The 26,542-nt window shown below is 32.0% G+C and overlaps 1 protein-coding gene across 1 annotated transcript in view; it reads right to left on the bottom strand.

Moving 5' to 3' along the window:
* LOC129222265 (cysteine and histidine-rich domain-containing protein 1-like) overlaps positions 1 to 26,542 on the bottom strand; it is a 32,893-nt gene that overhangs the window by 3,614 nt on the left and 2,737 nt on the right. The window contains exons 2-9 of the mRNA XM_054856744.1: positions 25,606 to 25,691; positions 17,894 to 18,000; positions 15,297 to 15,374; positions 13,063 to 13,216; positions 10,970 to 11,025; positions 8,014 to 8,084; positions 7,194 to 7,296; positions 4,348 to 4,536 (exon numbers count right to left, since the gene is read on the bottom strand). Of these exons, the coding sequence (XP_054712719.1) occupies positions 4,348 to 4,536; positions 7,194 to 7,296; positions 8,014 to 8,084; positions 10,970 to 11,025; positions 13,063 to 13,216; positions 15,297 to 15,374; positions 17,894 to 18,000; positions 25,606 to 25,687 (840 nt within the window). The 5' untranslated portion in view covers positions 25,688 to 25,691. The remainder of the gene's footprint in view (positions 1 to 4,347; positions 4,537 to 7,193; positions 7,297 to 8,013; positions 8,085 to 10,969; positions 11,026 to 13,062; positions 13,217 to 15,296; positions 15,375 to 17,893; positions 18,001 to 25,605; positions 25,692 to 26,542) is intronic.

The following is a 26,542-nucleotide window of genomic DNA, read 5'->3' as shown; positions in this document are numbered from 1 at the left end:
AAAAAAAAGTTTGTTCGAATCGGACTATTCATTCAAAAGTTATTAGGGGGGGACAGACAGACAGACCGACAGACAGACCGACAGACAGACCGACAGACAGACAGACCGACAGACAGACAGACAGACCGACAGACATTTTTCCCCATCTCAATACCCTACTTTCCAATTTTTAATTTTTCAATATTTATTTAATTATTTTATTTATTTTTGACTTTTTTTTGTTTTTTCACGATATTTTTAAGATGCATTAAGCCTTCTTTCATGCTTTTTTCTTCTTTTTCTGACTTTTACTGGGAAAGTAGGCTAAAAATGGCTTCAGTGCTGCTGCTGCTTAGCATTTGGAAGATCAAAACTCCAAAATATGTAATACAGTAGTTAATACTTTGCAACTCATGTTGTACAAAGTTGGTTTTCACATTCAATAATTATGATGTATCCAATTTAAGTAAGAAAAGTCTTACTTATAATATGTTAAATATGAAGTATGCTTAGCCCATGTCAATCCAGGCAGGGTGTTGCCCTCATAGTCTCAGAAGTTTAACATGTGTTGAAAATACAGGAAAAAAATAAGAAAACAGGTGTACAAGAAATACACTGCCAGCTCAGTCAATTGCAGCCGAGGACTGCAGTTTCGTGCTTATTAGCACTCATCAGCCTGGGATAAGAGTGACTGAGAGGGAGGAGGAAAACCTCTTAAGGAAGCCAAGAGTGCCAAACAAACTGGTAGCTAATACAGAATTAGCACTGACCAGACGAGTGACTGAAGCAATGGTTCGTTTCTACTCTAATATTGAAGGCAAAGCAGAAATACATGAAATATTTGAGTTGAACCAAACCATTGTTTCGGTCACTCGTCTGGTCAGTGCTAATTCTGTATTAGCTACCAGCTTGTTTGGCACTCTTGACTTCCTTAAGAGGTTCTCCACTTCCAGCTTGGTCACTTTCCTATGCCAGGCTGATGAGTGCTAATAAGCACGAAACTGCAGTCCTCGGCTGGAATTGACTGAGCTGGCGGTGTATTTCAGCCTTAGCCCTGGCTATAGGGCAGTAACTTACTGAATAAAGAAACAGGTGTATTTTTGTTTTCCCCCCAAAAATTCCTGGCCCAAGATATGGCCCACCAAAGCTGAATTTGAAGATGGCAATCTGGGCGTAGTTTCTCAGTTGTGATTTTTGACAAGCTTTTCAAACTGCTTTATCTCAGGAAAGGTACCCGATGCTTTGTTGCGGTTATTTTTTTTAAAATAATTTTCTTTAAAACTATATTCACCATTTGGAACTATGTGTTACATTTTTCTTGCTACATTCTTTTGAAAAATTATTTTCAAAATTAATTTCTGAATTTTTTTTTTCATAAACGACATTTTCAAGGATTTTAACTTTTTTTACTGTTGATTGGAACCATTGAGTACTACATTTCCTGAAGAGAAGAACTTCTACTTTTGAGTTGGACAGCTTTAGTGGCATTTGAAAAATGAAGGTTTTTTTTGGAAACTCTTAACATGATGATAGACTTGAAAATTCAAAACTTTTATTTTAGATACATAACTCTATTTTCATTTTTAGTAGCTGCTTCTTTCAGGAATTTTATTTTGTATGAAAACAAGAATACAGGCTTCAGCTGATTTGCTGACCAAAACTTTTTTTTTTGCATGCAAACTTTTAGCGTAGTGCCGAAAGCCAAAAGATTAGTTTTGCATAGTGCCTTCTTTTTTTCAAATTAAAATCCTGGATTAAGTGGCAATTAAAAATGAAAATGCAGCTTGGCTATGTTTCCAAAAAATCTTCATTTTTCAAATGCCACTAAAGCTGTCCAACTCAAAAGTAGAAGTTCTCCTCTTCAGGAAATGTAGTTACTCAATGGTTCTGAACAACAGTAAAAGTTAAAATCCTTGAAAATGTCGTTTTTGAAAAAAAAAATTCAGAAATTAATTTTAAAATAATTTTTTAAAAGAATTTAGCAAGAAAAATGTAACACATAGTTCCAAATGGTCAAAATAGTTTTAAAGAAAAAAAAAATGCAACAAAGCATCGGGTACCATTCATTACTAAATTAAAAGTGTCTTCTGGCTATTAGTGGCTGATAAAATTTTTGTATTTAAGTCTATCTTTGCATATAGAGCTCCTGAAAATCCCTCCTTTTTTAAAATACTTCTAAAACCTGTCCAACTCGGTAGACGAAGCTCTGCTTTCAGGGTGTGTGGCACCCAATGGTCCTGATCGAGAGTAAAAAATCAATTTTTGAAAAACAGTCAAAAGGCTGGTTAAACTGCATTACATTATTGCTATATATTAAATTCAAGAGTTACAGAGACTATGAAGGTAAATTCCCTGCCAAGACAGGTCCTTTTATATACCCAAAGTACATTCTACAACTCTCCATTATTTTGTATGTCTCTGCTGAAAGGTTTTTGCAAGTCATAAACATCCAAAATGGGGGCCTAGTAAGAGAGTATGTAATCCTGTATTTTCTATAGTCTTTTAAATTCATTATCAAGTTCTAATTATTCATGTTAATACCGGGCGGCCCAGCGGGTAATGTCTGAAACAAAGTCCAATAGATGGCGACAGGTGCAAGTGAGTGAAGCCAAACTTGGTGAGCATGCTCCGTTGAGTGGGCAATTATAAATGTGATGTTCCTTCAGTGTGCGGTGGGCTTTATTGTGCGATTCTTGTTAGTAAAAATAAACAAAAATATTCGACGGAAGTTCGCGTATTTATTGTGCTACAAGTAATCAGATGTGATGAAAATGTGAAGGCAGTTCAACGAGCATGGTAGGCGAAGTTCCACAACAAGAATTAGCCAAACAAAAGGACTCTGGAAAGGTGAGTCATTTTGTGCGTATGACGGTACAAATCTTATCCTTTTTGCTTCCATGTTTGTTCTGAAAAATGTGTCTCAATCCTCTTCCCTTTAGACTGTATGCCAAGTTCAAACGTACTGGATCGGTGGAAGACGATAAAAAAGCTATGGCTACAGTCGCCGCTACTGTGGTCACAGACGGTTTTTTGCTGCCGATAAGACCCGATCTGCAGAACCGCCTAACTGCTGTCCTTGTTAAAGATGGCAGTCACTTCGAACCTCTATATCATTAATAGCCCAATATGTCCTTTCAATATAAGTCATTAAATTCTACTCATGTCTCTTGTTTGTTTTTATTTTTTCATTTGTTTCAAACATTAACCGCTAAGCCACCCTGTATTATTCTATCTCACTTTTTCACATATACAGAGTGTCCCAAAACGACCGCATAATCTTTGCACAGCTAGATTCCTCGTTGGGGAAACATAAAAACTGCCCAAAGAAGCGTTCCTGTACGATCCATAGTTTACGAAAAGTATGACGCCACTGCTGGTGCAAGTGAAACACTTTATTGGACACTTCAACAACAGTATTTCCATACCTTTCCAGATGATAATGTTCAAAATGTCATTACATGTATTTGTTGTTATACATAATGTATGTATACTGCTGTTGATGTGGTCAATAAAGGGTTTTTTCTTTCATGGGCAGTGATATCATACTTTGTTTTTCGTATTTTTTCTCGTAAAGTATGGGTTGTACAGAAACGCTTCTTTGGGTACTATTATGTATTCCTAACAAGGAATCTAGCTGTGCATAGTTTATGCGGTTGTTTTGGGACACCCTGTACAGTGTATTTCAATATAACAGTTCACCTCTCCCCTCCTCTGCCCTTAAAAAATTATTTAAAATCATTTTTAGTAGCTGAGTGAGTAAAATAATTTATACAATCGAGGAAGAGAGACCATCATCAAGGGAGTTGAGAAAGCCATTTTTAAAAATAAAATTAATATGAAAATGAGGCAGTAAGAGACAAAAAGATAAGTGCTGAAATTTAAAATTTGGAGATAATAAGTAAAAATAATAAGAGAACCTCTCCTCTGTCTTGGGGTAAGCGATGGTGTTATCAGTCCAGGTGGTTGCTGCTATACAGCATGATTTAGAAAAAATTTTCAATGAACCTAGGATGTGAACTTAAAACGAGTTTCACTCAAAACTTTATGAAGCCCACTTACATCTCTTTGCTTCATGCTGCCTCAAATATACTACACAAAACAAAAATTTCTATTTAATTAAATTTGTATATTTTTCCATGAAAAAAAAAAATACAGGAAAAAGCAGTTTTAAATCTTCAACCAGGGGAATTCTTTTTTTTTTTTTTTGCTAGGGAATTAACAATTTCTTGTACTTTTATAGGTGGATTGAAACCCTGACATGACTTTGGAGAGTTATTTTAACAGAAGGAGGACAATCCATATATTATTTGTATTCAGTTAGTTTGTTTGGGTGCTTAAAGGAATAATAAATAAATAAGATGCACTTACTCCAAATAAAACTATTTCTTCATCGAATATGTTCTTTTCTTTTCCAAATACTATATGAATTTGTAATTTCACAGGGTTTGCCTTTACAAAGGATAATTCTGGCAACGGGCATTTAGAATACACGGAAATGACAACAGAATTGCCAGTTTGATGCCAATCATACCTGCATTTTGTGACATTTTCAACATTCTGAAAAATTAAACAAAATAAATTAATAAAATAAAATGAATAAATAAGCAGACAAACAAATAAAATACTAATTACAAGAGAACATTTTGTAGAACAGTATGAAAGCATTCTGTTAAAATAAATTCTGAAACACACCAATCTCAAAACTCGTAAGGGGTTAATGTCTTATCGCTTAAAATGATTGTTTCAGGACATTTTGAGATGATTCAAAATAAATATCTTTGAAGCATCAAACCTTAAAGTAATTTTTTTTTAAATATTTCATTATATATCCTTAAAAAATCTTGCATCTTTTAAATAAACTGCATTTATTATAAATATGCTAATTTTAAACTAATTTTTACAAATATATAACATTATGTAGGGTAGGGAACTATGCAGATTTCTTCACAGAGGTTCAAAATGAACCACATTGTATTTCTAGGTATATAAAGACCGCCATAATTAAAACAAAAGCATTATTGAAGGAACTATATATATATATATATATATATATATATATATATATATATATATATATATATATATATATATATATATATATATATATTAGTATGATTACATTGCATGATTTTATCAACTAACAAAGAGCAAAGTAAGTTTTTTTTTAAATCAGAAAGAAGGTTTTAAATAAATAAAAATACTGATGTTTTGAAAACAATTGACATTCAATTCACTTCCACGATGGTAGTTTGGCATTTTAGTTTTCAACACACAACAAAAATTTGAAAATCTTGCATTTCGTCCTCAGTGTCAAGTTTAGAGCACAATTATTATTTCACGAAAACAAATATAACTTATAGCATCAAAATAGTATGAACCAATGTCAGTTTTCATACAAGCATGAATATTGGACATAAACTATTCAGTAACAAATTTAATTGCATGTTGTCGCACCCGCTAATGGTTTTGTTGAATTTTTTGCATTGTAAAAGATACTTTAACACCACTTTAAAAAAATGCTACACCATGGTTTGCACACAAAATTGGATTTTTTTTCTAATGGAGTATTCAAGGACTTTTCAAGGATAAAACCAGTTTTTTTAAGGACTAGTTAGGTCTGTTTAAAGCATGAAGTTTTTTGCAATAACAAAACAAAAACTGTAGATTTGGTACCTAGTCATGTAAAAGCTCCAGCATTTGACAAACCTTTTAAGTCAAACTATAAAAGCTTCAGAATTAAAATTCAGTAGTGTGGGCAATAAGGATTAGATTGACCACCACTAACATAAAATAACAAAACCATAATATTTAAAAACTAAAGATCAATGTACAGTCATCCTTCGCTACTTTGCGATTCGACTTTCGCGGCTTCACTACATCGCATTTATTTTTTCAATTATAGTAATTAGCGCTTTTTATGCACTCGTGTAAACTTTTTCCTACAAAAGAATAACAAAGTACGTCTTCCAAGTAAGGTAAGCTCTTTTGATGGGCTGTAGTTGTACTAGTTGAGGAAGTGGAGGTATAAAATCGCGGAAGAAAGTGTAGGAATCGCTATTTCATTCTAACCGTTAAACACTATAACTGGAAAGTATAAATCACCAGGGGATAAATAAATCTGTAAATGGTATTAAACAGTGTACTAGCTTTTTAAGTTGTATGCGCAATACCTTTAATGAGGATAAATCTAGAAGAAGAACGGGGACACATACGATCACTAACTGGCAATTAATATTCTTCATCGAACAAGTAAAGCTACTTTCATAGATTAGTATATAAGAACTGCATGTGTGTATGTAGTTTTATTTCCCAAGAAATAACTATGTGATATCTATTACATCTAATATATCTCATTTTCTCATATTTTGTGTAATATATTAAGTAACGCAAGTGGTTTAAACCGATTTAAATTGCCCTAAGTAAGTTAATGCGCTCTAGTTAGGAAAATATTCGGTTTATAACTACAGAATCCTATTTCGCGAAAATTCAGTTATCGCGGTAAAACCTGGAACCAATTAACGGAGATAAACAAGGGCTGACTGTAGTACAATCCATAATTTCAAAATTTTCAAATTCTATTGAAAATTTTTCTGATGGCCCAATCAGGAACGATATGATGAAGTTGTTTCAAATGCTTGTTTGCTTTGCCCAAGCCATGACTGCAATGTCAACAAAAATTTGGTACTTTAAAAATCATTTTTAGTTTGCAGCAAGACATTTTTTAGTGCATCTCTCTGAAAATAGATCACTAAGTTTAAGAACCAAAGATACATTTTAATGTTTTTCAAAATTGAAAATTAAATTTTTTATTTCAAGCAGATTTTCCGGTTTTTAAAACTGTATGAGTCATGTAGTGTGTGAATCCTGGTTTTGCTACCAAAATTTTTCAACATTAGCAAACTTTGCAACTGATTTTTAAAAATGAAATCATGACCATCTTTCCACTTAAAACTGACAAAATGCTCGATTTTTCTATTCATTTCTAACTTATTGCTCCTTGAATATGAGCATTTGAGCAAAGGTTTTTCGTTTGCTAAATTACAGCAACAAACTGTTAGAAATTTCTGAGCAGAATCAATCCTGTGTAATGAAGAAAAAATTCTTTAAAACTTCAGAATTCATGTTTGCTATTTATATTGAACTTTTGGGTACATAATATGAAGTTTGAATATCTATTTAACTTTAAATTCACACACTATGAACTAGAAACTTACCTTATCTTTCACCCATTTATGCTTTCCAGTCGTGCATCCAATCTGCTCAAGGAAGCTATCGAAGTCCGTAGTCCTTTTAACACAGCATGACCAGTATTTCATTCTAAAGGGGAAAAAATGTATTCTGGAATGCTTTTAAAAAATAGATGACCCAGAATATTTCTGATGGTATACATTAAGTTTTTAAAAATAATTTCTTAGCATCAAATTTGTGATCCTTCATCAACATCTGTAAAGAAAAGCTGTCCACTCAAGGATATTTACAAGAAACTGGCACAATTAGGATTGGCGAGAGATTTAGACTAGTGTTGTTTGAGCTTCCCTTACTCTTTTTTTGTTTCTAAAATGGGCAAAAATTATTTTTTTTTTAAATGGTTAAAAGTTTTTAGTTGGAAATTCAGATAAATATCTAAAAAATATCATCTAAGTTTTAAATTTTTTAAAAATTGGTTTCTTTCAGAGGAGCAGTCTACAAATGATATCACGCTTTGAGAAGGGAGGGAGTTCATGAAAATGTGGCAACAGGAGGGGGGGGGGGGGTGGACAAGAAGTGTGACATCACTTTTTTTTTTTTAATAAGAATATTATAAAGATTGACATTTATGGACAGGCTAAAGGGAAAAGAGTTGAATTAAGTCAAATGGATGCAGCTCATTATGTCCTAACCCAATTAAATGGAATCAACTGTTAGGTATTATTTACTTAAAGAAATTTTTTTTTTCCTGTACATAATAATCCACACCTTAAATCGATCCACAGAAAAGTGGTTTCAGTTTCCTATGCAATGTTAAAAAAAAACTTTTGCATAACTGATACTCACCCTTCATGAAAAATTGGTATTCCAGAATGATGCAAACATGTTTCAGAGTTGCTGTGTTCACCTTTGTACACCTAAAACAAAATTAGGACTTATTCATTTGAAGATGGTTTCAGTTAAAATGTACAAAAACCAGTAGTCCAGCTTTTTTTTTTTTTGATTATTACAAAAAAATGGGAGAAAGATAGGCTTACAGAAATACGCTGATAAAAAATTTGCAATAGAAGAAAAGTTAAATATTGTGAAATCTATGCAAGCAAAAGAATTAAAAATTGTAAAATTGCTACAAAACTATTAATCCAACCTATGCCCAAATATTTTTATTTCAAATTCTTTTAATTCTATACATGTGTAATTCATTTTTAGCACCCCCACCCCTTTTTTTCAATGAATAACTGACGTTTGTGTGATACTTTCGTAGCTGTAGATTATTACTTACATAGGTTTTTTAACATATCTTATCAAGAAAAATTAAAATAATGAAAGCGACTGTTTATTGAAAAGGATTTTATCAAACATTGGCTCAAAAAGTTTGTGGTAAAAGTAAGTACAGTCAAATCTTGTTAACACAAACTCGACGGGATCACCAAAATGTTTCATGCTAACCGAATTTTGTGTTAACCGATTTCCACGTTTATTGGATTTCGTGTAAGCAAAGTTTTTTTTGTTTTTGTGTGGCAGAAAATTTAAGAACCAAAGTACTTTTGGACAAAAATGTACACCCAAGCATTTATATTAATACTTTAAGTAAGAAACACTAGTAATTCGAAACAGACAATGGCTATATTTAGACAATTTCTCTGCAACAGTGCATGTTATAACATCTGATTTTTCCTTGATCATGAGACTGGTTTTCTCAATTTTCCTACATGAGGAATGGAACTTTCTCGTTACCATCAATATTGCTTGTGCTCAAGTGTAGATCTTTCAACTTTCGAAAATAATTTCATGTAAAATTATAGGGATTTTCTTTACCCTTTTTTCTTCAGGACCTTAAAATTTTCTTCGTTTTATGCCGGATTTCGTCTAAATCCTTTTTTATTAAGTGATTGATTTACAGGGGTCGATCCAGGTTTTATTTTTTGGGTCCCCATTTTGTGAAAAGGCAAAATATTTTTGTAAAATTTTCTTTATTTTTGTAAAAAAGACCTTCTCGTGATTTTTTCTTGGAAAAGATTATATTAAAGCATTTTTAGCTGTTGTATCGTTATAGAAAAGCCCTAGACAGGTTTCAGGGGTGATTGCAAGTTCTTGAAGAATACCTGAAAGCTGTCAAGAGAAAATGCGCTGGGGGAGGGGGGAAGTAAGACCCTTAACATTTTATTCATAATTTGACACATACATTACATTTATTGCTTTTTACAAATATACATATACAAAGCACACTTTCTTAAGGTGAAAGTCTCACAACAGATTTCCTGTTTGCCCCTCTCAAATACTTTAAGAGCAATGAAAATTGCACATGCTGCTGAACGTAATGATAATTCCTAATAAATACAATATGAACAGACTCAAAGATATCACATATTTCTTAACACAGAAGTGAAATACTCATCAAAGATTCCATGTATGTGTTTGAAAAACTTAAAAGTAATTAAAACCCAAAATAATACTGCACCAGCATTCAGCGTTTCATTTTTTGACTTTTGACGTTCTTACAGAGTAGGTATTTCGTTTAAAACTTTGCAATTTAATGATGTTAATAAATATATAAGAAATTTTATTTGTTTACCTCTTAACAAGGTACAGTAAACATCAAAAATGCGAAAAATTCGTTTGCCATGGCCCATGTAAGGAAATCAAGATCTTCAAAACAAATAAAAATATAAAAACAGCATGTAAAATAATTTTATTTTAAGTAAAGTTATTTTAGAATTGGATTTTGAAACTCAACACAAATTAATACTAAATATATATTGCGTAATCAAAGTAAAATTTAGGATTTTCCTGAAAACAAGCTACCAATCACAAGTGTCCCTCTCCCGTCCCCCCTCTGAAGCTGTCAAGCAAAAACACCTCACGCAGCAAGCAAAAAGATAAGATGGGGGAAGGTGGAAGAGGCTCCTGAGTAGATGCGTACACATTTGCGGTTAAAAAATATTGTGAAAAGGCTGCCTTTTTATAAATTTTTGTGAAGGGGCTGCTTTTACGACGCAGAATTTTGTGAATGGGGCCGCTTCTGCGACGCGGAATTTTGTGAATGGGGCCGCAAAGCGGCCCCAATTTGGTGCTGGATCGACCCCTGATTTAACACTAATTTGTAGCTTTTTCTGACGGGGAATAGCATTTATTTCGTAGTAAGCGAAATTTTTCCTTCAGTGAATTTGTGTTAACAAGGTTTGGCTGTAGTAAGCTAAAAGGGTTTAATAGCAACTGGCTGCTAACTGAAAAATTAAATTTTCAGGTCTAGTCATTTCTATCTTCAAAGTGTGAACTCCAACAATATCTGTTCATCACGCCTAATATTCAAAACTTGTTTCATGGAGGATTGAAATAAATTTCTCCTACTTTTTTGCAAATCAATAAGGTACAACCATTTTTGCTAACCAGCAATATTGACCTCCCCCTCCCACCTCTATCTGTGGGAAATATAAATGAATTCCTGTTCCCATAGTTGACACCTACTTAAACATTTAATGCCAATAATGAGTTTATATTAACTTTTTCTTAAAAAGCGATTTTAATAATTTAAAAGTTAATTTGTCGGTTAGTAACTTTTCAATTTGCAAAAAAAAAAAAAAAAATTTCAAGCATATTAAAAGTATGATAATCGAGCTTAATCTGGTACTTAAGAAAGTGCTTTGTTGTAAATACTTTTCATTTATAAATCTTTTTTACTCACACACTTAATAGAAAATAGTCTCTTGAAAGAGATGTAAACTGTGTTGATCTTTTGTAAAGTACATTTCTCAGAAAAATTTAAAATTTCTATAAAAGTATATCAGTAAAACTTCCATACCTGTCGACAACCTTTGTTATGGCAAGGGGTATTTATCTTGATCACAGCATCATTTTCTAGAAAACAATATCAAAAGGATACATTTACTATCTATTTATATTAACAAAACTTTGACATTTTAAGGACTCTCACGATAACTACAGTTATGGTTTCATGGATTATTAAAATTTTCAAAATTATATGAATACTATATGCTACATAACTAAGTGATACATAAAAACAGTAAGATAGTGAAACACATTTTAAAGTTTATTTATAAGACTCATTTTATCAGTACAGTCATTCCACATACACATAAACTTTTTAAGAGCATTAAAAAAAAAAAAAAAAAAAAAAAAAAAAAAAAAAAAAAAAAAACACTGCCACATGCAAGTACAAAAACTAATATGTTTTCATTTTATGCCCTATCTGTAAAACTTGACAAGAATGACTTTAACACTTCAGAATCAAAAATGTCTTTCTTTTTGGGATTTATTATACCTCATGAGTTATTCAAATTAATACTATTTATTTTAGTATGCAACCTTTCAAAAAAAAGAAAAAGAAAAGAAAAGAAAGAATCATGTATTGGAATTGATTTTTACAACTTGAATGGTAAATATAGTAAATAAGCAATACAGAAAGTGTTTACCAATCAAAATTATGGAACCTTCGTAAGCTGACACCTGCTTAACTAGACACGTTTTCATGTTCTCTTGGGGTGTTGAGTTATCACGGTACCCAAGCTTATTATCATTATCAATATAGTTCATAATTAGAGTACAGTCAACTCCAACTACGACACGATTTAACTTACGCAAAATGGCTATAACACAAATTTTTCCAGAAAAAAGAATTTTAGAGATCACGTGAATTCCTCGCTTGCAACAAGAAAATATTTGGAAAGAATTCGACAGCTTTGTTATTGACTACTAAATATTGGTGTTGTGAATGCACTTTCATCCTTTTAGCCAACACTGCACCAGTCCAAATATTGCTTTGTTAGTATGCATAAATAATCACTCTACATTTTTCAATCATTTTTATGAGAGGTGATGAAATATTGTGATACCTTGGCTCGCTGTTTTGTCTTAAGTTTGTGGAGATGGAAAAAAAAAAGAAAAAGTGTGTGACAATTTAAGAAAAGGTAAAGATTTTTGATGCGCTTGAAGTGGATCGAAGATAGAACATCTCAACGATTAGGTATAAGTGAATCTTCCGTACGTACAATCAGAAGTCAAGAAAAAGCAACTGATAAAAACTCAGTACTTTGTTGCAATATGAAGCTCTCAGAGTAGTGTCGCAAAATGCTAACAGTATGAAGTTGAAAGCTGCTCTAGTATTGTGGGTTATAAAGAACCTGGAAGAGGGGTGGAAACAAGGTAAAAGTAAATGCGAGGCAACTGTATTTAAAAACATTTTAGAATAACGATCTGATTGGGCAGCATAAATCATCTCAATTTTTAAGTTAAATTCAACTGTTGAATCTAGTATACAGTAATGTTATAGTTAAGGGCGTGTACAGGAATTTTGGGTTCGTCACAAATGACTGTTACGGGCCCTCCTCCATATTCTTTACCCCTACACTTCCCTACATATATTTCACCCCTCATTTAAAAAATCTCGGCCCCTCTTCAGGCTTGGTCCAACAGGTGGTACTTCTCCCCTCCTGCACATGCACTCGGTTATAGTGCTGTGCTATATTATTGCTACATACTGTTAACACCACACTTTTATTTCATATCTCTCTCTCTCTCATTGATCATTGGTTTTGTGCATCGCAACAGTATTTTATGTTGAATAATGCAACTTTTTAAAAAATACAGTGAAAATTCAGCTCTTTATGCAGGAAACTAATATATAGCCAAGAAAAGGTCTAACATATCTTAAGGGGTCTTTAAAAATATCTAAAAAAATTGATTATGTTAATTAAAAATTCATATACATACCCTTTTCTACAATGCGATATTTCAACTTACGCGAGAGGTCTTGGAGCATATCCCTCGCGTAAGTCGAGACGGGACTGTACAGAGAACGATATTTACAATCTAAGTTAGTTTTCAATCTTTTTACCACATTTGGAAAAATATTAAAGGTTTTCTTTTAAATCTTACCATCGCCTATTTCTTGCACTATTTCCTTCTGAACTTTCTCTAGCATTGGTTTTAAAGATGCACCAATGGAAAAAGGAAGTATAACAGTGGGTAGATTAACATCAGGCCTCACTACAATTTCTTTCTGTTCCAGTGGCTTTGGAATTGAGTTCATCTGAAAGATTAAATAAATTAAGAATTGACTTACGACAGAGTCAGTTTGAAAAAAAAAACTGAACTTCACATGGATCAAAAATTATAGTTATAGGATGAGCAGTGGCGTTCCCATAGGGTATACTCCATATATATCGTATACTCTCAAACATTTTTTAGAATTATAGTGTATTAGAATATAGTTAGAATTATATTACTCTCAAACTTCAAAAATTTTCATTTATAATTCAGATGCTATTATGCAATTTTTAATTTTCTTAAAGCTGAAATAACGTATTTATGTTAACTACATTTTCCCACAAGTAACCTTATTTCTTTGTATTTTTAACACTTAATAAATCAACACCTTTTGATTGCATACACAAATTGTGCATAATGGAGTATACCCTCAGAAAAATTGATGGTAACATCACTGAGAATGAGCACAGTTGGATTAATATATCAAGAATGTTATTTTTAAATGCAGCCAATGATATAATAAAGGCAAAAATTAGTGGAAAACAAATAAATAATTCAAAAGAAAAAATAAATAAATATAAATAAATAAATAAAATAAATATAAATAAATAAATAAAATAAATATAAATAAATAAATAAATAATAAGAGCAGATTAAAGTTAGCATATGCTAACTAGCTTTTCACATCCAACATTATTGAAATATTTGCAGAATGCAAAAAGATTGCATGGAATTTTCAGCGACGCACGAGCTCAATGATGGTGTTTCTAAACTAAATTTATTTTTTACTTATATGTATTAAAAAATTATCAAACTTGACTAAAACTGCTAGAAATCTATTTTAAAAGTTCATAGACAATTCAAACAGGGTTTCAAAAGGGGAAAAAATAGGCGGCATCAATTGAGGTAATTAAAAAGAAAATTAAGTGTCAATTCTTTTAATCTACTGATTTTGCCATGGATTTTAAAAAGCCAAGTGCACTCAACCCAATTTATATTTATGGTCACAATTTCTTGATAGATTTATATCAACAGAGGAAAAAAAAACATCAAAAAGGTCTTTAAGCATGCAGACTGCCACAAAAGCAAGGAAAACTTTCATGGCTGCCCAGCATTTTTCTACATTTCAGTATGAATAAACAGTCGACTCTGAACCTAAAAACAAATCTCAAGGAATTTTCTGTTCTTCAATATACATTATACGGTCCATAGATTTCAGGGGTTTTTAAAAAAGAATGACACGGTAAAAATGTTCAATCACCCACCATTTTTAAGAAATTTACTTTTTTGACTTTGAATTGAAATTTTTCTTTGTTTGTGACAAAAAATATCTACTTGATTTATACATTTTCTTTTACTCATTGCATCATTGAACATATAACAAGATAGTAAAAAATAATTCTGATAAAGTTCATGCATGCAGATTTATCAATTCTTAAATTCACATTACTTTACAATTTTAAGTTGTTTGGCATTAAAGCTCTAGACTAGGAATACTAAATAGCAGCCACTGCCAACAAAAGTCACAAAAAATAGTCAAGACTTTTGTGCTTTTGGTAGCCATATTAAAAAAAAAAAAAAAAAAACAACTACAAATGTAGTGCGAAAAGTAAATAACCTATTCGCTATTAGTAATTTTAACAACAAATGAAAAAATTATGACACTGTAAAAAAGAAAAAAAAAAAAAACTGGATATATTTTTTAATATAACAAAAAGAAAAACTTTACAAATGTTCCAATATAATACAAATACAAGCAATACTTGTAGCTAAATTACCTATCCATCTTAATAAATTAACACATTCTTATAAGTTTTTGTATTCACGGGGGGGGGGGGGGGATAGTTACTGAGGTTTCCCTGTAGCAGCTATTGAAAAATCATACAAAAATATTAGATGGAACACATTTAGCATAATTGTAAATTTTACACCCATTCAAAACAAAACTAAAGGATGCAAGATGCAAAGAACAAGAATGCACAAAATGATAGCCTAACAATACAATGTCAGTACAAAATGCAAAAATAGTCATATAACATTTAATTTACATATAAAGATCATTCTCACATATAGTTTGAATTCAATTTTAGTATGGACTAGAGAAAAAAAGAAAAAGTATTTACCTGTTCTTCACATTTCTCCTTTGCAGGTTTTGGGGGTTCAGGAGGCTTTACATTGCTATGATAAGATCTTGTACAGCCCTATCAAAATTATTATTAGAATATAACCTTTTTCTGAATAAAATGATTATGTATATGTAAAGCTTTACTCTCAATATTTTCAAAGCCAAAAGTGCAAACTCAAGCATTAGCATCAATATATGTACAATATAAAATAATAAACAGTTGGAACATGAAAAGTAGCTCAATCTTTAAGAAAGCTTTTAAAAACAAAAATATTTTAATATTGCTAAGTTTTCTTTTTTTTTTTTTTCTAGAAACATTAACAGACACATATGAGGCAGTGAGAAGCAAAGGGATGCAAGTGGTAAAAGTTAAAATTCGGAGATAACCAGTACACATGGTAGGTGAACCCCTCCTCTGTCTTGGGGCAAGAGATAGTACTAGTAGCCCTGGTAGGTGCTGCTACACAGCAGGATTTAGAAAAAAATATCAATGAAAGCCTACCTAGGATCCTATCTTTAAACGCGTTTTACTCAAAACTTGAAAATGTCCACTTGCATCTCTTTGCTTCTCACTGCCTCATACATAAACAAGAAATTTGATAACTTACTAAAATATGTACTGACTTGTAACAAATGATGCAACATGATTGCAATAACAGCTATTAATATAACTCTCGAAGCTTTTGGTAAGAGACATGCAGGGTTAAAATAAAAACCATGAATGGACAAATGTTTCTTCTTCATGTATATTTCTTTTCGTTTTTAATTTAAAATTTGTTCAATCTAACATTTCAATGTGTTATACTTATAGTTAACTAAATTAAGAGAAGTAATAGATTTTTCCAAATTTCATGGCCTCTACTGAAAAAGGAAATTACAGTATTTAATGGGGGAAAACTCACGGTGAAAAGGTTAGACATTTTGTGCAACTTACCCAAAACAGGTTAATCTATGTAACATGTGTGACATTTGTAATTCAGTTAAATAGTAAACCAAGCTTAATAAACAAAATGTTTGTTATAGCATGATTCCATATTAACCATGGTCGTATTAATGGAAACTGTATGTAGTCTGTCCAATAAATACGTGAACTCATGTAATCCAGCGGCGATGAAGTGGACTATAGTCCTGCTAACTGCCGGCGTTAGTTGCCCAACACCCAATGAGCTGTCAGTACTTGGCAGATCGTCAACTTGCGTGTATGTTACAAGTTATGTTAGTTTTTGTTGTCCTTGTTTTTACTGTTCGTCAAAAATGGAAATTGATGAAACCACAGAAATTGATAAAATAACAGCTCTGAAGCGTTTGAGAGATTGTGTGTGACTGAACTTGGCTCAAGGTGATGGATGGATCCTTCACCATGACAATGCACCAGCACATTCAGCATTGATTACTCGAGAGTTTATGGCGAAAAATTCAATCATCACCCTCAATCATACTCTTTATTTGCCAGATCTTGCACCCTGCGACCTTTTTCTATTCCAAAAATGCAAAAACGTGATGAAAGAACATCACTGGGAAGATTTGGACTCAATAAAGTGAGAAGCGATGAGACAACTAAAGAACCTATCGGTCGAGGACTTTCAAAGGTGCTTTAAAGAGTGGAAAAGAAGATGGGATAAGTGCATAGCAATGAATGGAGAGTACTTTGAAGGGGACATTTCTGGCCTCAGTTCACATATTTATTGGACAGACTAAGTATGTGAAGTAGGGAGAAGCAAAGAGTTGCTAGTGTTTTTTTCCAAGTTTTGAATAAAAGTCTTGTAAGTTGTTGTCACAGGCAAGCTTTCATGGAAAAGTTTTTCTAAATCGTGTTGTATAACAGCATCTACATGGGTTACAAGAACCATTTCTTGCCCCAAGTCAGAGGACAGGTTCATCTTCCATTTGTTCAGGTGTTTTCGAAATTTTTAATTTTGGCACTTACATCCTTTTGCTTCTCACTGTCTCATATAAAAGACTTTTGGTTAATAAGTTCAAAATTGCCAATGTGAGTGACACTTGATAATGTTTTAGCTGTTTTATGTAACACATAATTTGTAATAGATATCAATTTATAATAATTTTTGTAGCTAATATAACTTTATATACAGTGAAATCCTGTTACAACGAATACCAATACAATGACCAATATGTTTCAATGAAATAAATTTTCAGTACCGATTTAATTGCTGTCGCCAGGCCCGGATCTGCATACCTGCAGACCCCACAATGCATGGGGGGGGGGGGGCATGTCCTTAAAGGGCCCAACGGCCCAAGAAACTGAAAAAAAAAAAAAAAAAAAAAAAAAAACTAGCACTAAGACTTACAAATACACACTGCTGGCCTCTAGGGAGGGGTCCCACAGATTTTTTTGCAATGGGATCCAAAATTTATAGATCCAGGCTTGGCTATCACATTCCTTGAATTATATTACATAGGAATTTCTGTTTCAAAGAACAAAATTTGTGGTCCCCTGAAGTTGGTTGTAATGGGATTTCACTGTACTTACATTGTTTAAGTACTTGTATATGCTTAAAAGAATATCAAGAAATCATTTTTAAACCATCTTAAAAATTTTGCTATTGCTTGAGATAAATCAAAGCTAACACTTACTTTGATATTTAAAAATTCAGTAAAATCGGTAGTTTTCTTCTCGCAGCAAGACCACTTTTTATACGCATCATGAAAAACAGGTATACCAACATGATGCAAACATGATTCTAATGAGAAAAATACAATATTAAGAGACAAGGAAGTATAAATCTTTGTATACAGTATTAGTTAATTTTGAAAATAATCCATTAATCATTTAAATCACATTATTAATTTTAATAATTTAAAATTATGATTGATCAAATGAAATTATAAAGGCATTAGTATTGTCCCCTCAGAGCAACAAGAGGATATATCACTCGTGCTTTGAGACTTAAGCGTAATCAGACATCGTCTGCACACTACGTTTGCCATGTTAAGCGAACTAATGTGTGTTTTTCGAAAGGGGAGAAGCATTCATATATTGCGAACCCACGTAAAGTACTCACCTAATAGAGGGAATCACGAGGAGACCGATGAAATGCGACCCACAACTGGACATCAAATATCTAGTTTCTCGTCATATTGACGGGTTCCGTACAATACATCTTGCTGTCATGGCAACGCTGACTGAATACTGGTTTTAGGGAGGAAAAAACGATGCGGATGTGACGACTATATCGGAATTAAGCGTTCGATGTCTTATTTGTTGCCACGAGACAATGATATGTTTGACAAAACTTGCATCAAATCATTAAATGCATTAAAGGAAAAGCTTCTGCTCAAAAGCAAACCGTTTTAAAAAACAACAAACAATCAAAGATTTTCATTTCCCATAGAAGAAGGATTAAAAATCTGTTGTTTTGAACAATAGCATTTTTACTGAAATTGACCAAATTGCTAAGTGGGACCAACACACAAAATGAAAAAAAAAAAAGGTTTAAATGACTTAAAATGAAGTATCAAACATTATCATATTCTTTTAAAATACTATTACATAAATATAAAAATATTTTTTATAAGTTAGTATGCTATCAATAATTTTTTGGGATGAAGGGAATTGCTGTTGCCAAAATGTTAGCGTTCAAAAATTTTACTAAAAGATAATGCAATCTGGGACCCACTGAAATTTCTCAGATCCTCCCTTTATGACAGTCCAGGCAGCAAAACAGTCCACAGAAGAAACTGATGCAGACAGAAAACATGGTATCACTTTCTCTGAGCTATACTCCTGCTCGATTTGCACCAAAACAATTATTAAATTATGGAATACTTAAATGCAATTGATACTTTTCCATTACAGGCTAGTCCCTCTGTATTTTAAATCTTAGCCATTACTTTTTATTTTTGTTATTGTAGCCATGTTTAGACATTCTTACATAGAAATTACTTATGTGGTGATGTCATACATTATTTTGTCCTTTAAAAAAAAAACCTTGAAACAAGACTAAAAGTTGCATTCAAATGAAAAATAGCTTGTTAGAGGCATTGAATGTAAAATAATGAGCTAAATAATAAAGTTACAGAAACACTACAAGTTTTGTTAAAATGTAAAATTAGAAAATGAGGAGCAAACATGGCAAAAATGTGAACTTTCTTTTCAATTTTTGCCAAGGTGACAAAAATTGAAAAACAAAAAATGATTCCCTCTACAATAAAGTCGGATAGGAAGTCTCCCTTGCAGTTAAAATTTTGAATTTGATCTCCAGTACATCTTAAAAATGAATCCAAAGTAGGAAGGGAACTACTAACTAATTGACAGAGCCTTTGGAGGTAATTCAAGTTTGAAATATCTGCCTCTTATTTTCTTGATCTAGTCAGGGTTCATACTCTATTTCAGAAATAAAATGAAGGAGTTTTGGAGGAGTTTTGAAGGAGTAAAATGAGATTTTGAAGGAGTACTAATGGGCTGTCCTTAAATGATGTTGCACTTTTTTTCAATAGTTAAAGTTCCCTTTTTGTCACACTTCACCTTACTCCACCTCTTGTCACATGTCACATTTTTTATAATCATATTGATATAATAATTGTATGGTGTCACTTATTGTCACCCTCTCTCTTCCCCTTGTCACAATTTCATGAACCCGTCTCCCTTTCAAAGCACTACCCTTTTTACAATATCATAACTGCAATTTACTAAACAATTGTTTTTTTTTTTTTAAACAATCACTTAATGTAGTACATGTTATGTATTTTTGAATAGTTAAATAATGATTAGAGAACCTGACTTATGTTGCTCAGAGTGTGCTGGAGAAAAAACAATATAGTCATAAAACTTGGAAAAATAGCCATTCACATTTGAAATGTCTTTGTCATACAACAATATTTTCACCTTCAACTTTTATGACTTCTATGATCAATTTGTAAATCACATCTTTATGAAAAAAATAAATACACGAAATTACTACATTAAATTCGCTTTTGTGACGAAGTTAAGTTATCAATCGAAGTATTTTATGTTACTGTCATAGAGGAAGATTATGTAGTCTTAAACTAAAGAAGGAGTTTTGAAGGAGTCAAAACCAAAATGAAGGAGTGTGAAGGACCCTTCGGAAAAATTTCTTAAATGAAGGAGTATTGGAGAAGTTTTGAAGGAGCGTACGAACCCTGCTAGTGCAGGTTCTTTATATATATATATATATATATATATATATATATATATATATATATATATATATATATATATATATATATATAAAATACATTTTTTGAGATGATTTAATGAAACTAAAATTCAGTTAAATAAATTTTTGAAATAAGGAAATAAATAAGCCGATTTTCGGTATTATACAGTAAAGTATAGCCTTTACTCCCATCTACTCAATCCCGGTAGCAGAAACTGCGAGACGTGCGTCTCAGATTTTCCCGCGGCCTGCAGATAATTTTACCGAAGAACAAAAAGAAAGAAAGAAAAAATAAATAAATAAATAAAAGGGAAAAAAAGGAAATGCAGCTTGGGAAAAGATCGTTTGGAGATTGCTTTTTGAGCGATGGATGGTTCAGCATTTCAGCTAGAAACATAGTCGCCATATTTGGTCATTCACAAAATCGAAGTAGAAAAGTGCAAAAATTTTCAAAAACAAAGATGAATTGGATGTTTTATTTTTCTGCCAAGAAATGAAAATAACTTAAAATTTACAGCAAATCAATCGTTTTTTTATTTTTATTTTTTAAAATAATTTTCTTGAGGAATGAAAAGTTTTATGTGAAAATTACACCTTATCCTCATTGCTTTGGTCGCAAAAGTGCTAAAGCTTTAACTTAAGTTTAGTCTCATGAGGATTTTTATTTTGAAAATATTTTTTTGCAACAAATTCAGAAATTCATATCTTAATTTTTAGCGTAGTCGCCATGTTTGGTCATTCCCAAGATGTTGGTACGCAAGACTCATGAAGTGCCTTCGTTTTCAAAACGGAATTGGATGTTTATTGCAATGCAAACTGTTGAAAATTATGCAAAATATGCCTTTTTTTTGGTAATTCTTAATTATTGTTTTTAAAATTGCAAAATTTTATCTTCAGAATATTATCTTTTCTTCATTGCTTTAGAGGCTAATGTGCTAAAAACTATTTTACCTAAATTGTAGTTTTTTAAGGATTTTGAATTTATTACTACTTTTATGTAACAAATTCAAATACAGTGAAACCTGTGTAAGTTGACCACTCGCAGTGCAGTACTTTGGCGGTCAACTTAGACAGGTGGTCAACTTATAAAGGGCGGTAATTTTTTTTAAAAATATATTTTGTTATTTCTTGCACCATGTTTTTTTTTTTTTTTTTTTTTTTTTTTTGAGGAATTCACCCTTACTCTTTCTGTTGAACTCCACTTTCATTGTTTAACATTATTGAAAGTAACAATAATTAAAAATACTATTCAAATACTTTTGTTATTTTCCCCTTGCTTTCCTTGTTTTTAACTATATTAGAAACTGTAGTTTTAAAAATTCCATATATGCCAGCTAATTTCCTCTGGCTTTCTCCATTTTCAATCACTTTTAATATTTCATACTTTTAATTAATCTCAAGTTCCACTAACTTTCTTTTTGAAGCCTTTTTATGTAAAACTTATAGCACAAAAAGCAACAAACTCGACTCTCCCAGTTCATAAAGGCAAAATTAAAATGTCCTATCTCTTAATCCCTTGCACCAGAAGCATTTAACTTTACTCATTACTCATTAGCAGGCCCAAATCTGCGTACCCGCAGTGCGTGTATAGATCTAAGCCTGCTCTTTTTAGCAGAATTCCTGTGTTGCCACAACATATTGCGATTGAAAGAAAAGACTGAACGTTTCTACTGACACCTATTTTCATTGAACAGAGTACAAGAAGCTATCTCAAATAGAACAACAAATAAAAAACAAGTTTGGAGAATAAAGAGCAGCATAAGCTTTATGCTGCTGTTTAGTTAGAAAAATGCTAGTATGTCATCAAAGCATTAAAAACATTTTTTGAAAGCTATCAAAAAAAAAATTATTATAATAAATAAATTAATAATAAAATAATATGCTGAAGAAAGTTTAAAAAAAAAACAAGTGGTCAACTTGGATGTTTACCTCAACACAAACTATTGAAGATAACATAAAGTGTTCAATAAATCATGTTTTTTTTTCTTTTTATAAAATATTTTTTAAAAAAAAAAGCGAATTATTATCTGCACAGTTCTGTTTGATCCTCATTGATTTGAAGGCTTTACTATAAGCTAAATATTTCATCTAAAATGCAGTTTCCTGCAAACTTCTCATTTACTAATTTAAAAAATTTAAAAACCTATTTTAACGCAAATTTTCCATATTAAAATTAATATATCTTGAATAATTGGTTTTCATAGTGTGTAGAGTTCTATTTATTTTTATGAAAGTAGTGAAAGCTGCTGCCCCCCCCCCTTATTGCTTTAAAACTCAGCGACAGTGGTGGCCACTAAGTTTTTCGGGTCTAGTGGCCAATGGCCAGTTGGAAAATTGTCCAAGCCTTGGCCTTCACATAGGACTTGTGTATTTTATGAAAACTTAAAATAAAACTAATAATAATGCTGCAGATTATTTTTAACTACCGAAAATAGTGTCGCAGACTGACTACAGAGTTTCTGCTACTGGGTACTCAATCAGGGATTTTCAAATAGACAGGGTGATATATGTTTCTGTTGGTAATTTCTTTTTTCTTTTATTTTACACTAGCCGCCTGCGGCGACCAGCTGGTCCGCCTTTTTACGCCAGGGGTGCCGCCTTCGGCTGCTGCTTAAACAATTTAGCGACGACATTAATCAATGTTTTTCTCTATAAATCAGTATTATCATTCGTTTTTTTACGCCAATGTTGCCGCCATCGGCGGCTGCTTAAATAAATTTCGTGGCGGTGTCAATCAATCTATATCATTAATAATTTGAATAAAATATTTTCTAGATCTGTCTCCAGTTTCGTCGTTTGGAATATTTTTAAAGGAGGGGGAGGGGAGACACAAACGACGTACTCTTCATGCAAATTTGGTCGAAAAATAACAAAATGCACTTCCACTTTTATGTGAAAGCATTGTTTTTTCAAAGTCATGGTGTATGTGGGGGAGGGAGGGGGACATTGACATCCAATGTGCAAGCAGCCACCTACGGCGGCTGTTTGGCTAACTTGTCATTTATCTTTTTACTTCAAGTTTGCCGCCTTCGGCGGTTGTTTAAATAAATTTGGCAGCAGTATTAATCAATCCATCTCTATCTTTTTTTTTCTTTGTGCCATTCACATTTTTACGCCAAGATTGCCCCCTTCGGCGGCTATCTACCTTTACAATCTATCTCTACATTTTCTTATCCATCTCTATTTATTTTGACCTCCTCATCCATTTCCTAATAAGAACAAAGAACACTCAAAAAACCGCTTTTTTTCATTTAAGTAGAGCAAAAAAAAAAAGCTCAAATTCCCAGTAGTGTGCAAAAAGTAGCGTTTGACAAAGATGAAAAAAAATCTCGCTGTTTTTATTGAATTAATGCGCACAACTATGAAATGTAACGTAATATAGATACAGCGAAAGGTTCAGCTTGGGGGGGGGGGGATGGAAAAAGAAATAAATGCAATCCCTAAATAAAACAAAAAAAAAAGGGAAAGAAAAAAAGCAAGCGCTGCCAAAAAAGCACGTGGTCATCACGTCAGAAAATGAAGTAAGCTATATGGTAAAAAAAAAAGATTAACATTGCTTGTGATTAAGATTCCATCGTAAATATCGAATCGAAACCCAAGTAGTGACGTCACAGGCATAAAAGATTGAAGAACGCTTTTTTCGACTGATGCGTGAAAGGACATGATGTGTTCAGCATTAAAAAAATTGTAAAAAAAAACTATTGCATATTTTTAAGAACTTTTTTCTTTTGAAGAGGGCGAAATGTTTTTACTATTACCAACTTAAATTTCAGAAATGAGGCTTTGATACTTCTCGCAGGATGATATTAGAAAAAAATAAAACCCAGAAAAACATGCAAATTAAAGGTTTTTTCAAAAATTCATAAAAAATACAAAAATTGCTCTATCTTCAAAATTTTTTGTTCATCATATTTAAAATTAAATTTCCGACACTATAGTACCAAAAATATTTGTCTGGAGCGATTGGTTCGGGGTCTGTGAGGTTAAAAGTACTAAAAAGTGCTAAAAATCACTAAAACATTAAATAACTTTTTTTCTAAATAAAATATCAAAAATCGAAGCCCGAGGTGCACAACTTCAGCAAAAACTACACCTGTATACCAAATTTCATCTTTCTAGGCCTTACCGTTTTCCCGGGATGCGCGCCACACACACACACACAAACATCTTATTTTATTATATGTATAGATGTGAAAATGTGAAATGCATATTTGTAAAAAAATATATTTCCCTGATTGAAATAAATTGAATTGAACTGAGATTGAAAAAAAAAAGTAGCAATCAACTTTGAAAATTTGAAACCTTTTGAGAGCCCAACTCTGAAACTTTTACAGGATGCAAAAGGAGTGACATCTCAAACAAACTGCAATTTTTGATGAAACAAGTGCTTGGTATTAGAATTTTTCAAAGCACAATGTTTTTTCTTATAGAAATCACAGTGGCTGAAGATTGAGGGAGAAAAATAAGAGAAGCAAGGAAGAACAGATCGAAATTTATGTAAGATTTTTTTCAAATTTATAGGAAAATACAGGAGTGCTGTGAGACCTGCAATACACAAGTCTTTCATGTTTTTAAAACCAGACTATAGCTCACAGCACACAACCAGTTTCTTTTATTAGTGTAAAAACACTATGCCAAGATTACATTGCAACAATTCAACTATGAATCAGGGTTGGTTAAAGAAAAAAAAATTTTTTTTTTTGAAAAAAGAAAAAGTTTGGTTATGGGGATTAAGGGGGAGGTGGGAGGGTCAGTTTTTTTTTTTTTTATTTTAATCTTATTTGCAAGAAAGGCAATTTGATTTTCAAAAAGTTACAAAAATTTTATGAATTAAAATGTTTTGTTTAACATTCATTTAATTTCTTGTTTTTATCTTGTTAATTTTAATTAATTATAACTAAGAATAAAAACTTGCAATTTCATTTTCTCACTAACAGAGTTTCCTATACAGGAAATATAGTTTGAAAAAGTTTATCTCTCAAAAAAATTACATACAAAAATAGACCTTTGCATGATCAAAGAAATAGTTTATTGTGAGGGTTATAATTTATTATAAATAACTAAAAGAATAAAATTTTGTATGTTAATTTCCTCTTAAGTATTTTTCATGAATGTTTAAAAAAAAAATAAAAAACTTCTACAAAATTGAATGACAAAAGACATTCTTACCAGGAGTATTTTTATCAGGATCAAACACTTGACCACAGGATCTATTATAGCATTGAAGTTGCTTTGCACTCTCAGAAGTCATCACCCTAGATTTAAAAAAAGTATCTGGTTCATTTTGAGTTAAACTATGCTTGCAAAAAAGCAATAAATCCAAAATTTAAGTATAACACATTTTATGTTATTTGCAGAAAAAAATTATGGATTATACATAAGTTTCAACTACAACAGGATAGATCAGTTGACAGAATTCTTGATGGTTTTATATCAAATTAAATGCTTTAAAGTGACCAAAAGTTCCCAAGTAATTGATTTTAAACAGATTCTGGCTGTTAATTTTTTCAAAATTAGGGATTTTTGCTGATCTCACAATTCTGGTCAGGCCTCCTTTTTTAAATTTTTCCATGGGAGCAAAGGGATTTCACACCCATGCTCACTTATAAGTAAATACAAGGCTGGCATTGCCAGATTGGTAAGGCATCGCACTCCTACCCGAAGGGACCCACCCGTGTTCAATATTAGCCTGTCGAAGATCCTCCATGTTCATTAATGGTAACTGGAGCAAGTCGTGATCACCAAGTTCCCAAAGCAAATCAATACTTTTCGGGATGCTGGATCAGGAATTTCTCTGCTTCTGGTCTGGATTTAAAAAAAAAAAAAAACAGAACTGTCTTCAAGGCCCCTTTCAACTGGTTAAACCATAAATAGTGTAGATATGAGAGGATCCTGGGGGGAGTCTGATAAGATCATAGTAAGATAAAAATATAAAGTATCTGCACACATAGCTCAAAACTATCTGCAGGAATGAATATCAAAATGCAGTGGGTAGGTTAAATTTTTAGTAAGAAAATGCCTTTTGCTTTCAACCATGTATTTGTGAAAGCAATAACATTAATTTATCTACTGCAAATTTATCTGCACAGCATCAAATGTATCTGCG

The sequence above is a fragment of the Uloborus diversus genome, chromosome 5 (genome assembly GCF_026930045.1).
Source record: "Uloborus diversus isolate 005 chromosome 5, Udiv.v.3.1, whole genome shotgun sequence".
Classification (NCBI taxonomy): Eukaryota; Metazoa; Arthropoda; class Arachnida; order Araneae; family Uloboridae; genus Uloborus; species Uloborus diversus.
Note: the sequence above shows the minus strand (reverse complement) of the source record. Positions and strands in the feature narration are given on the sequence as shown.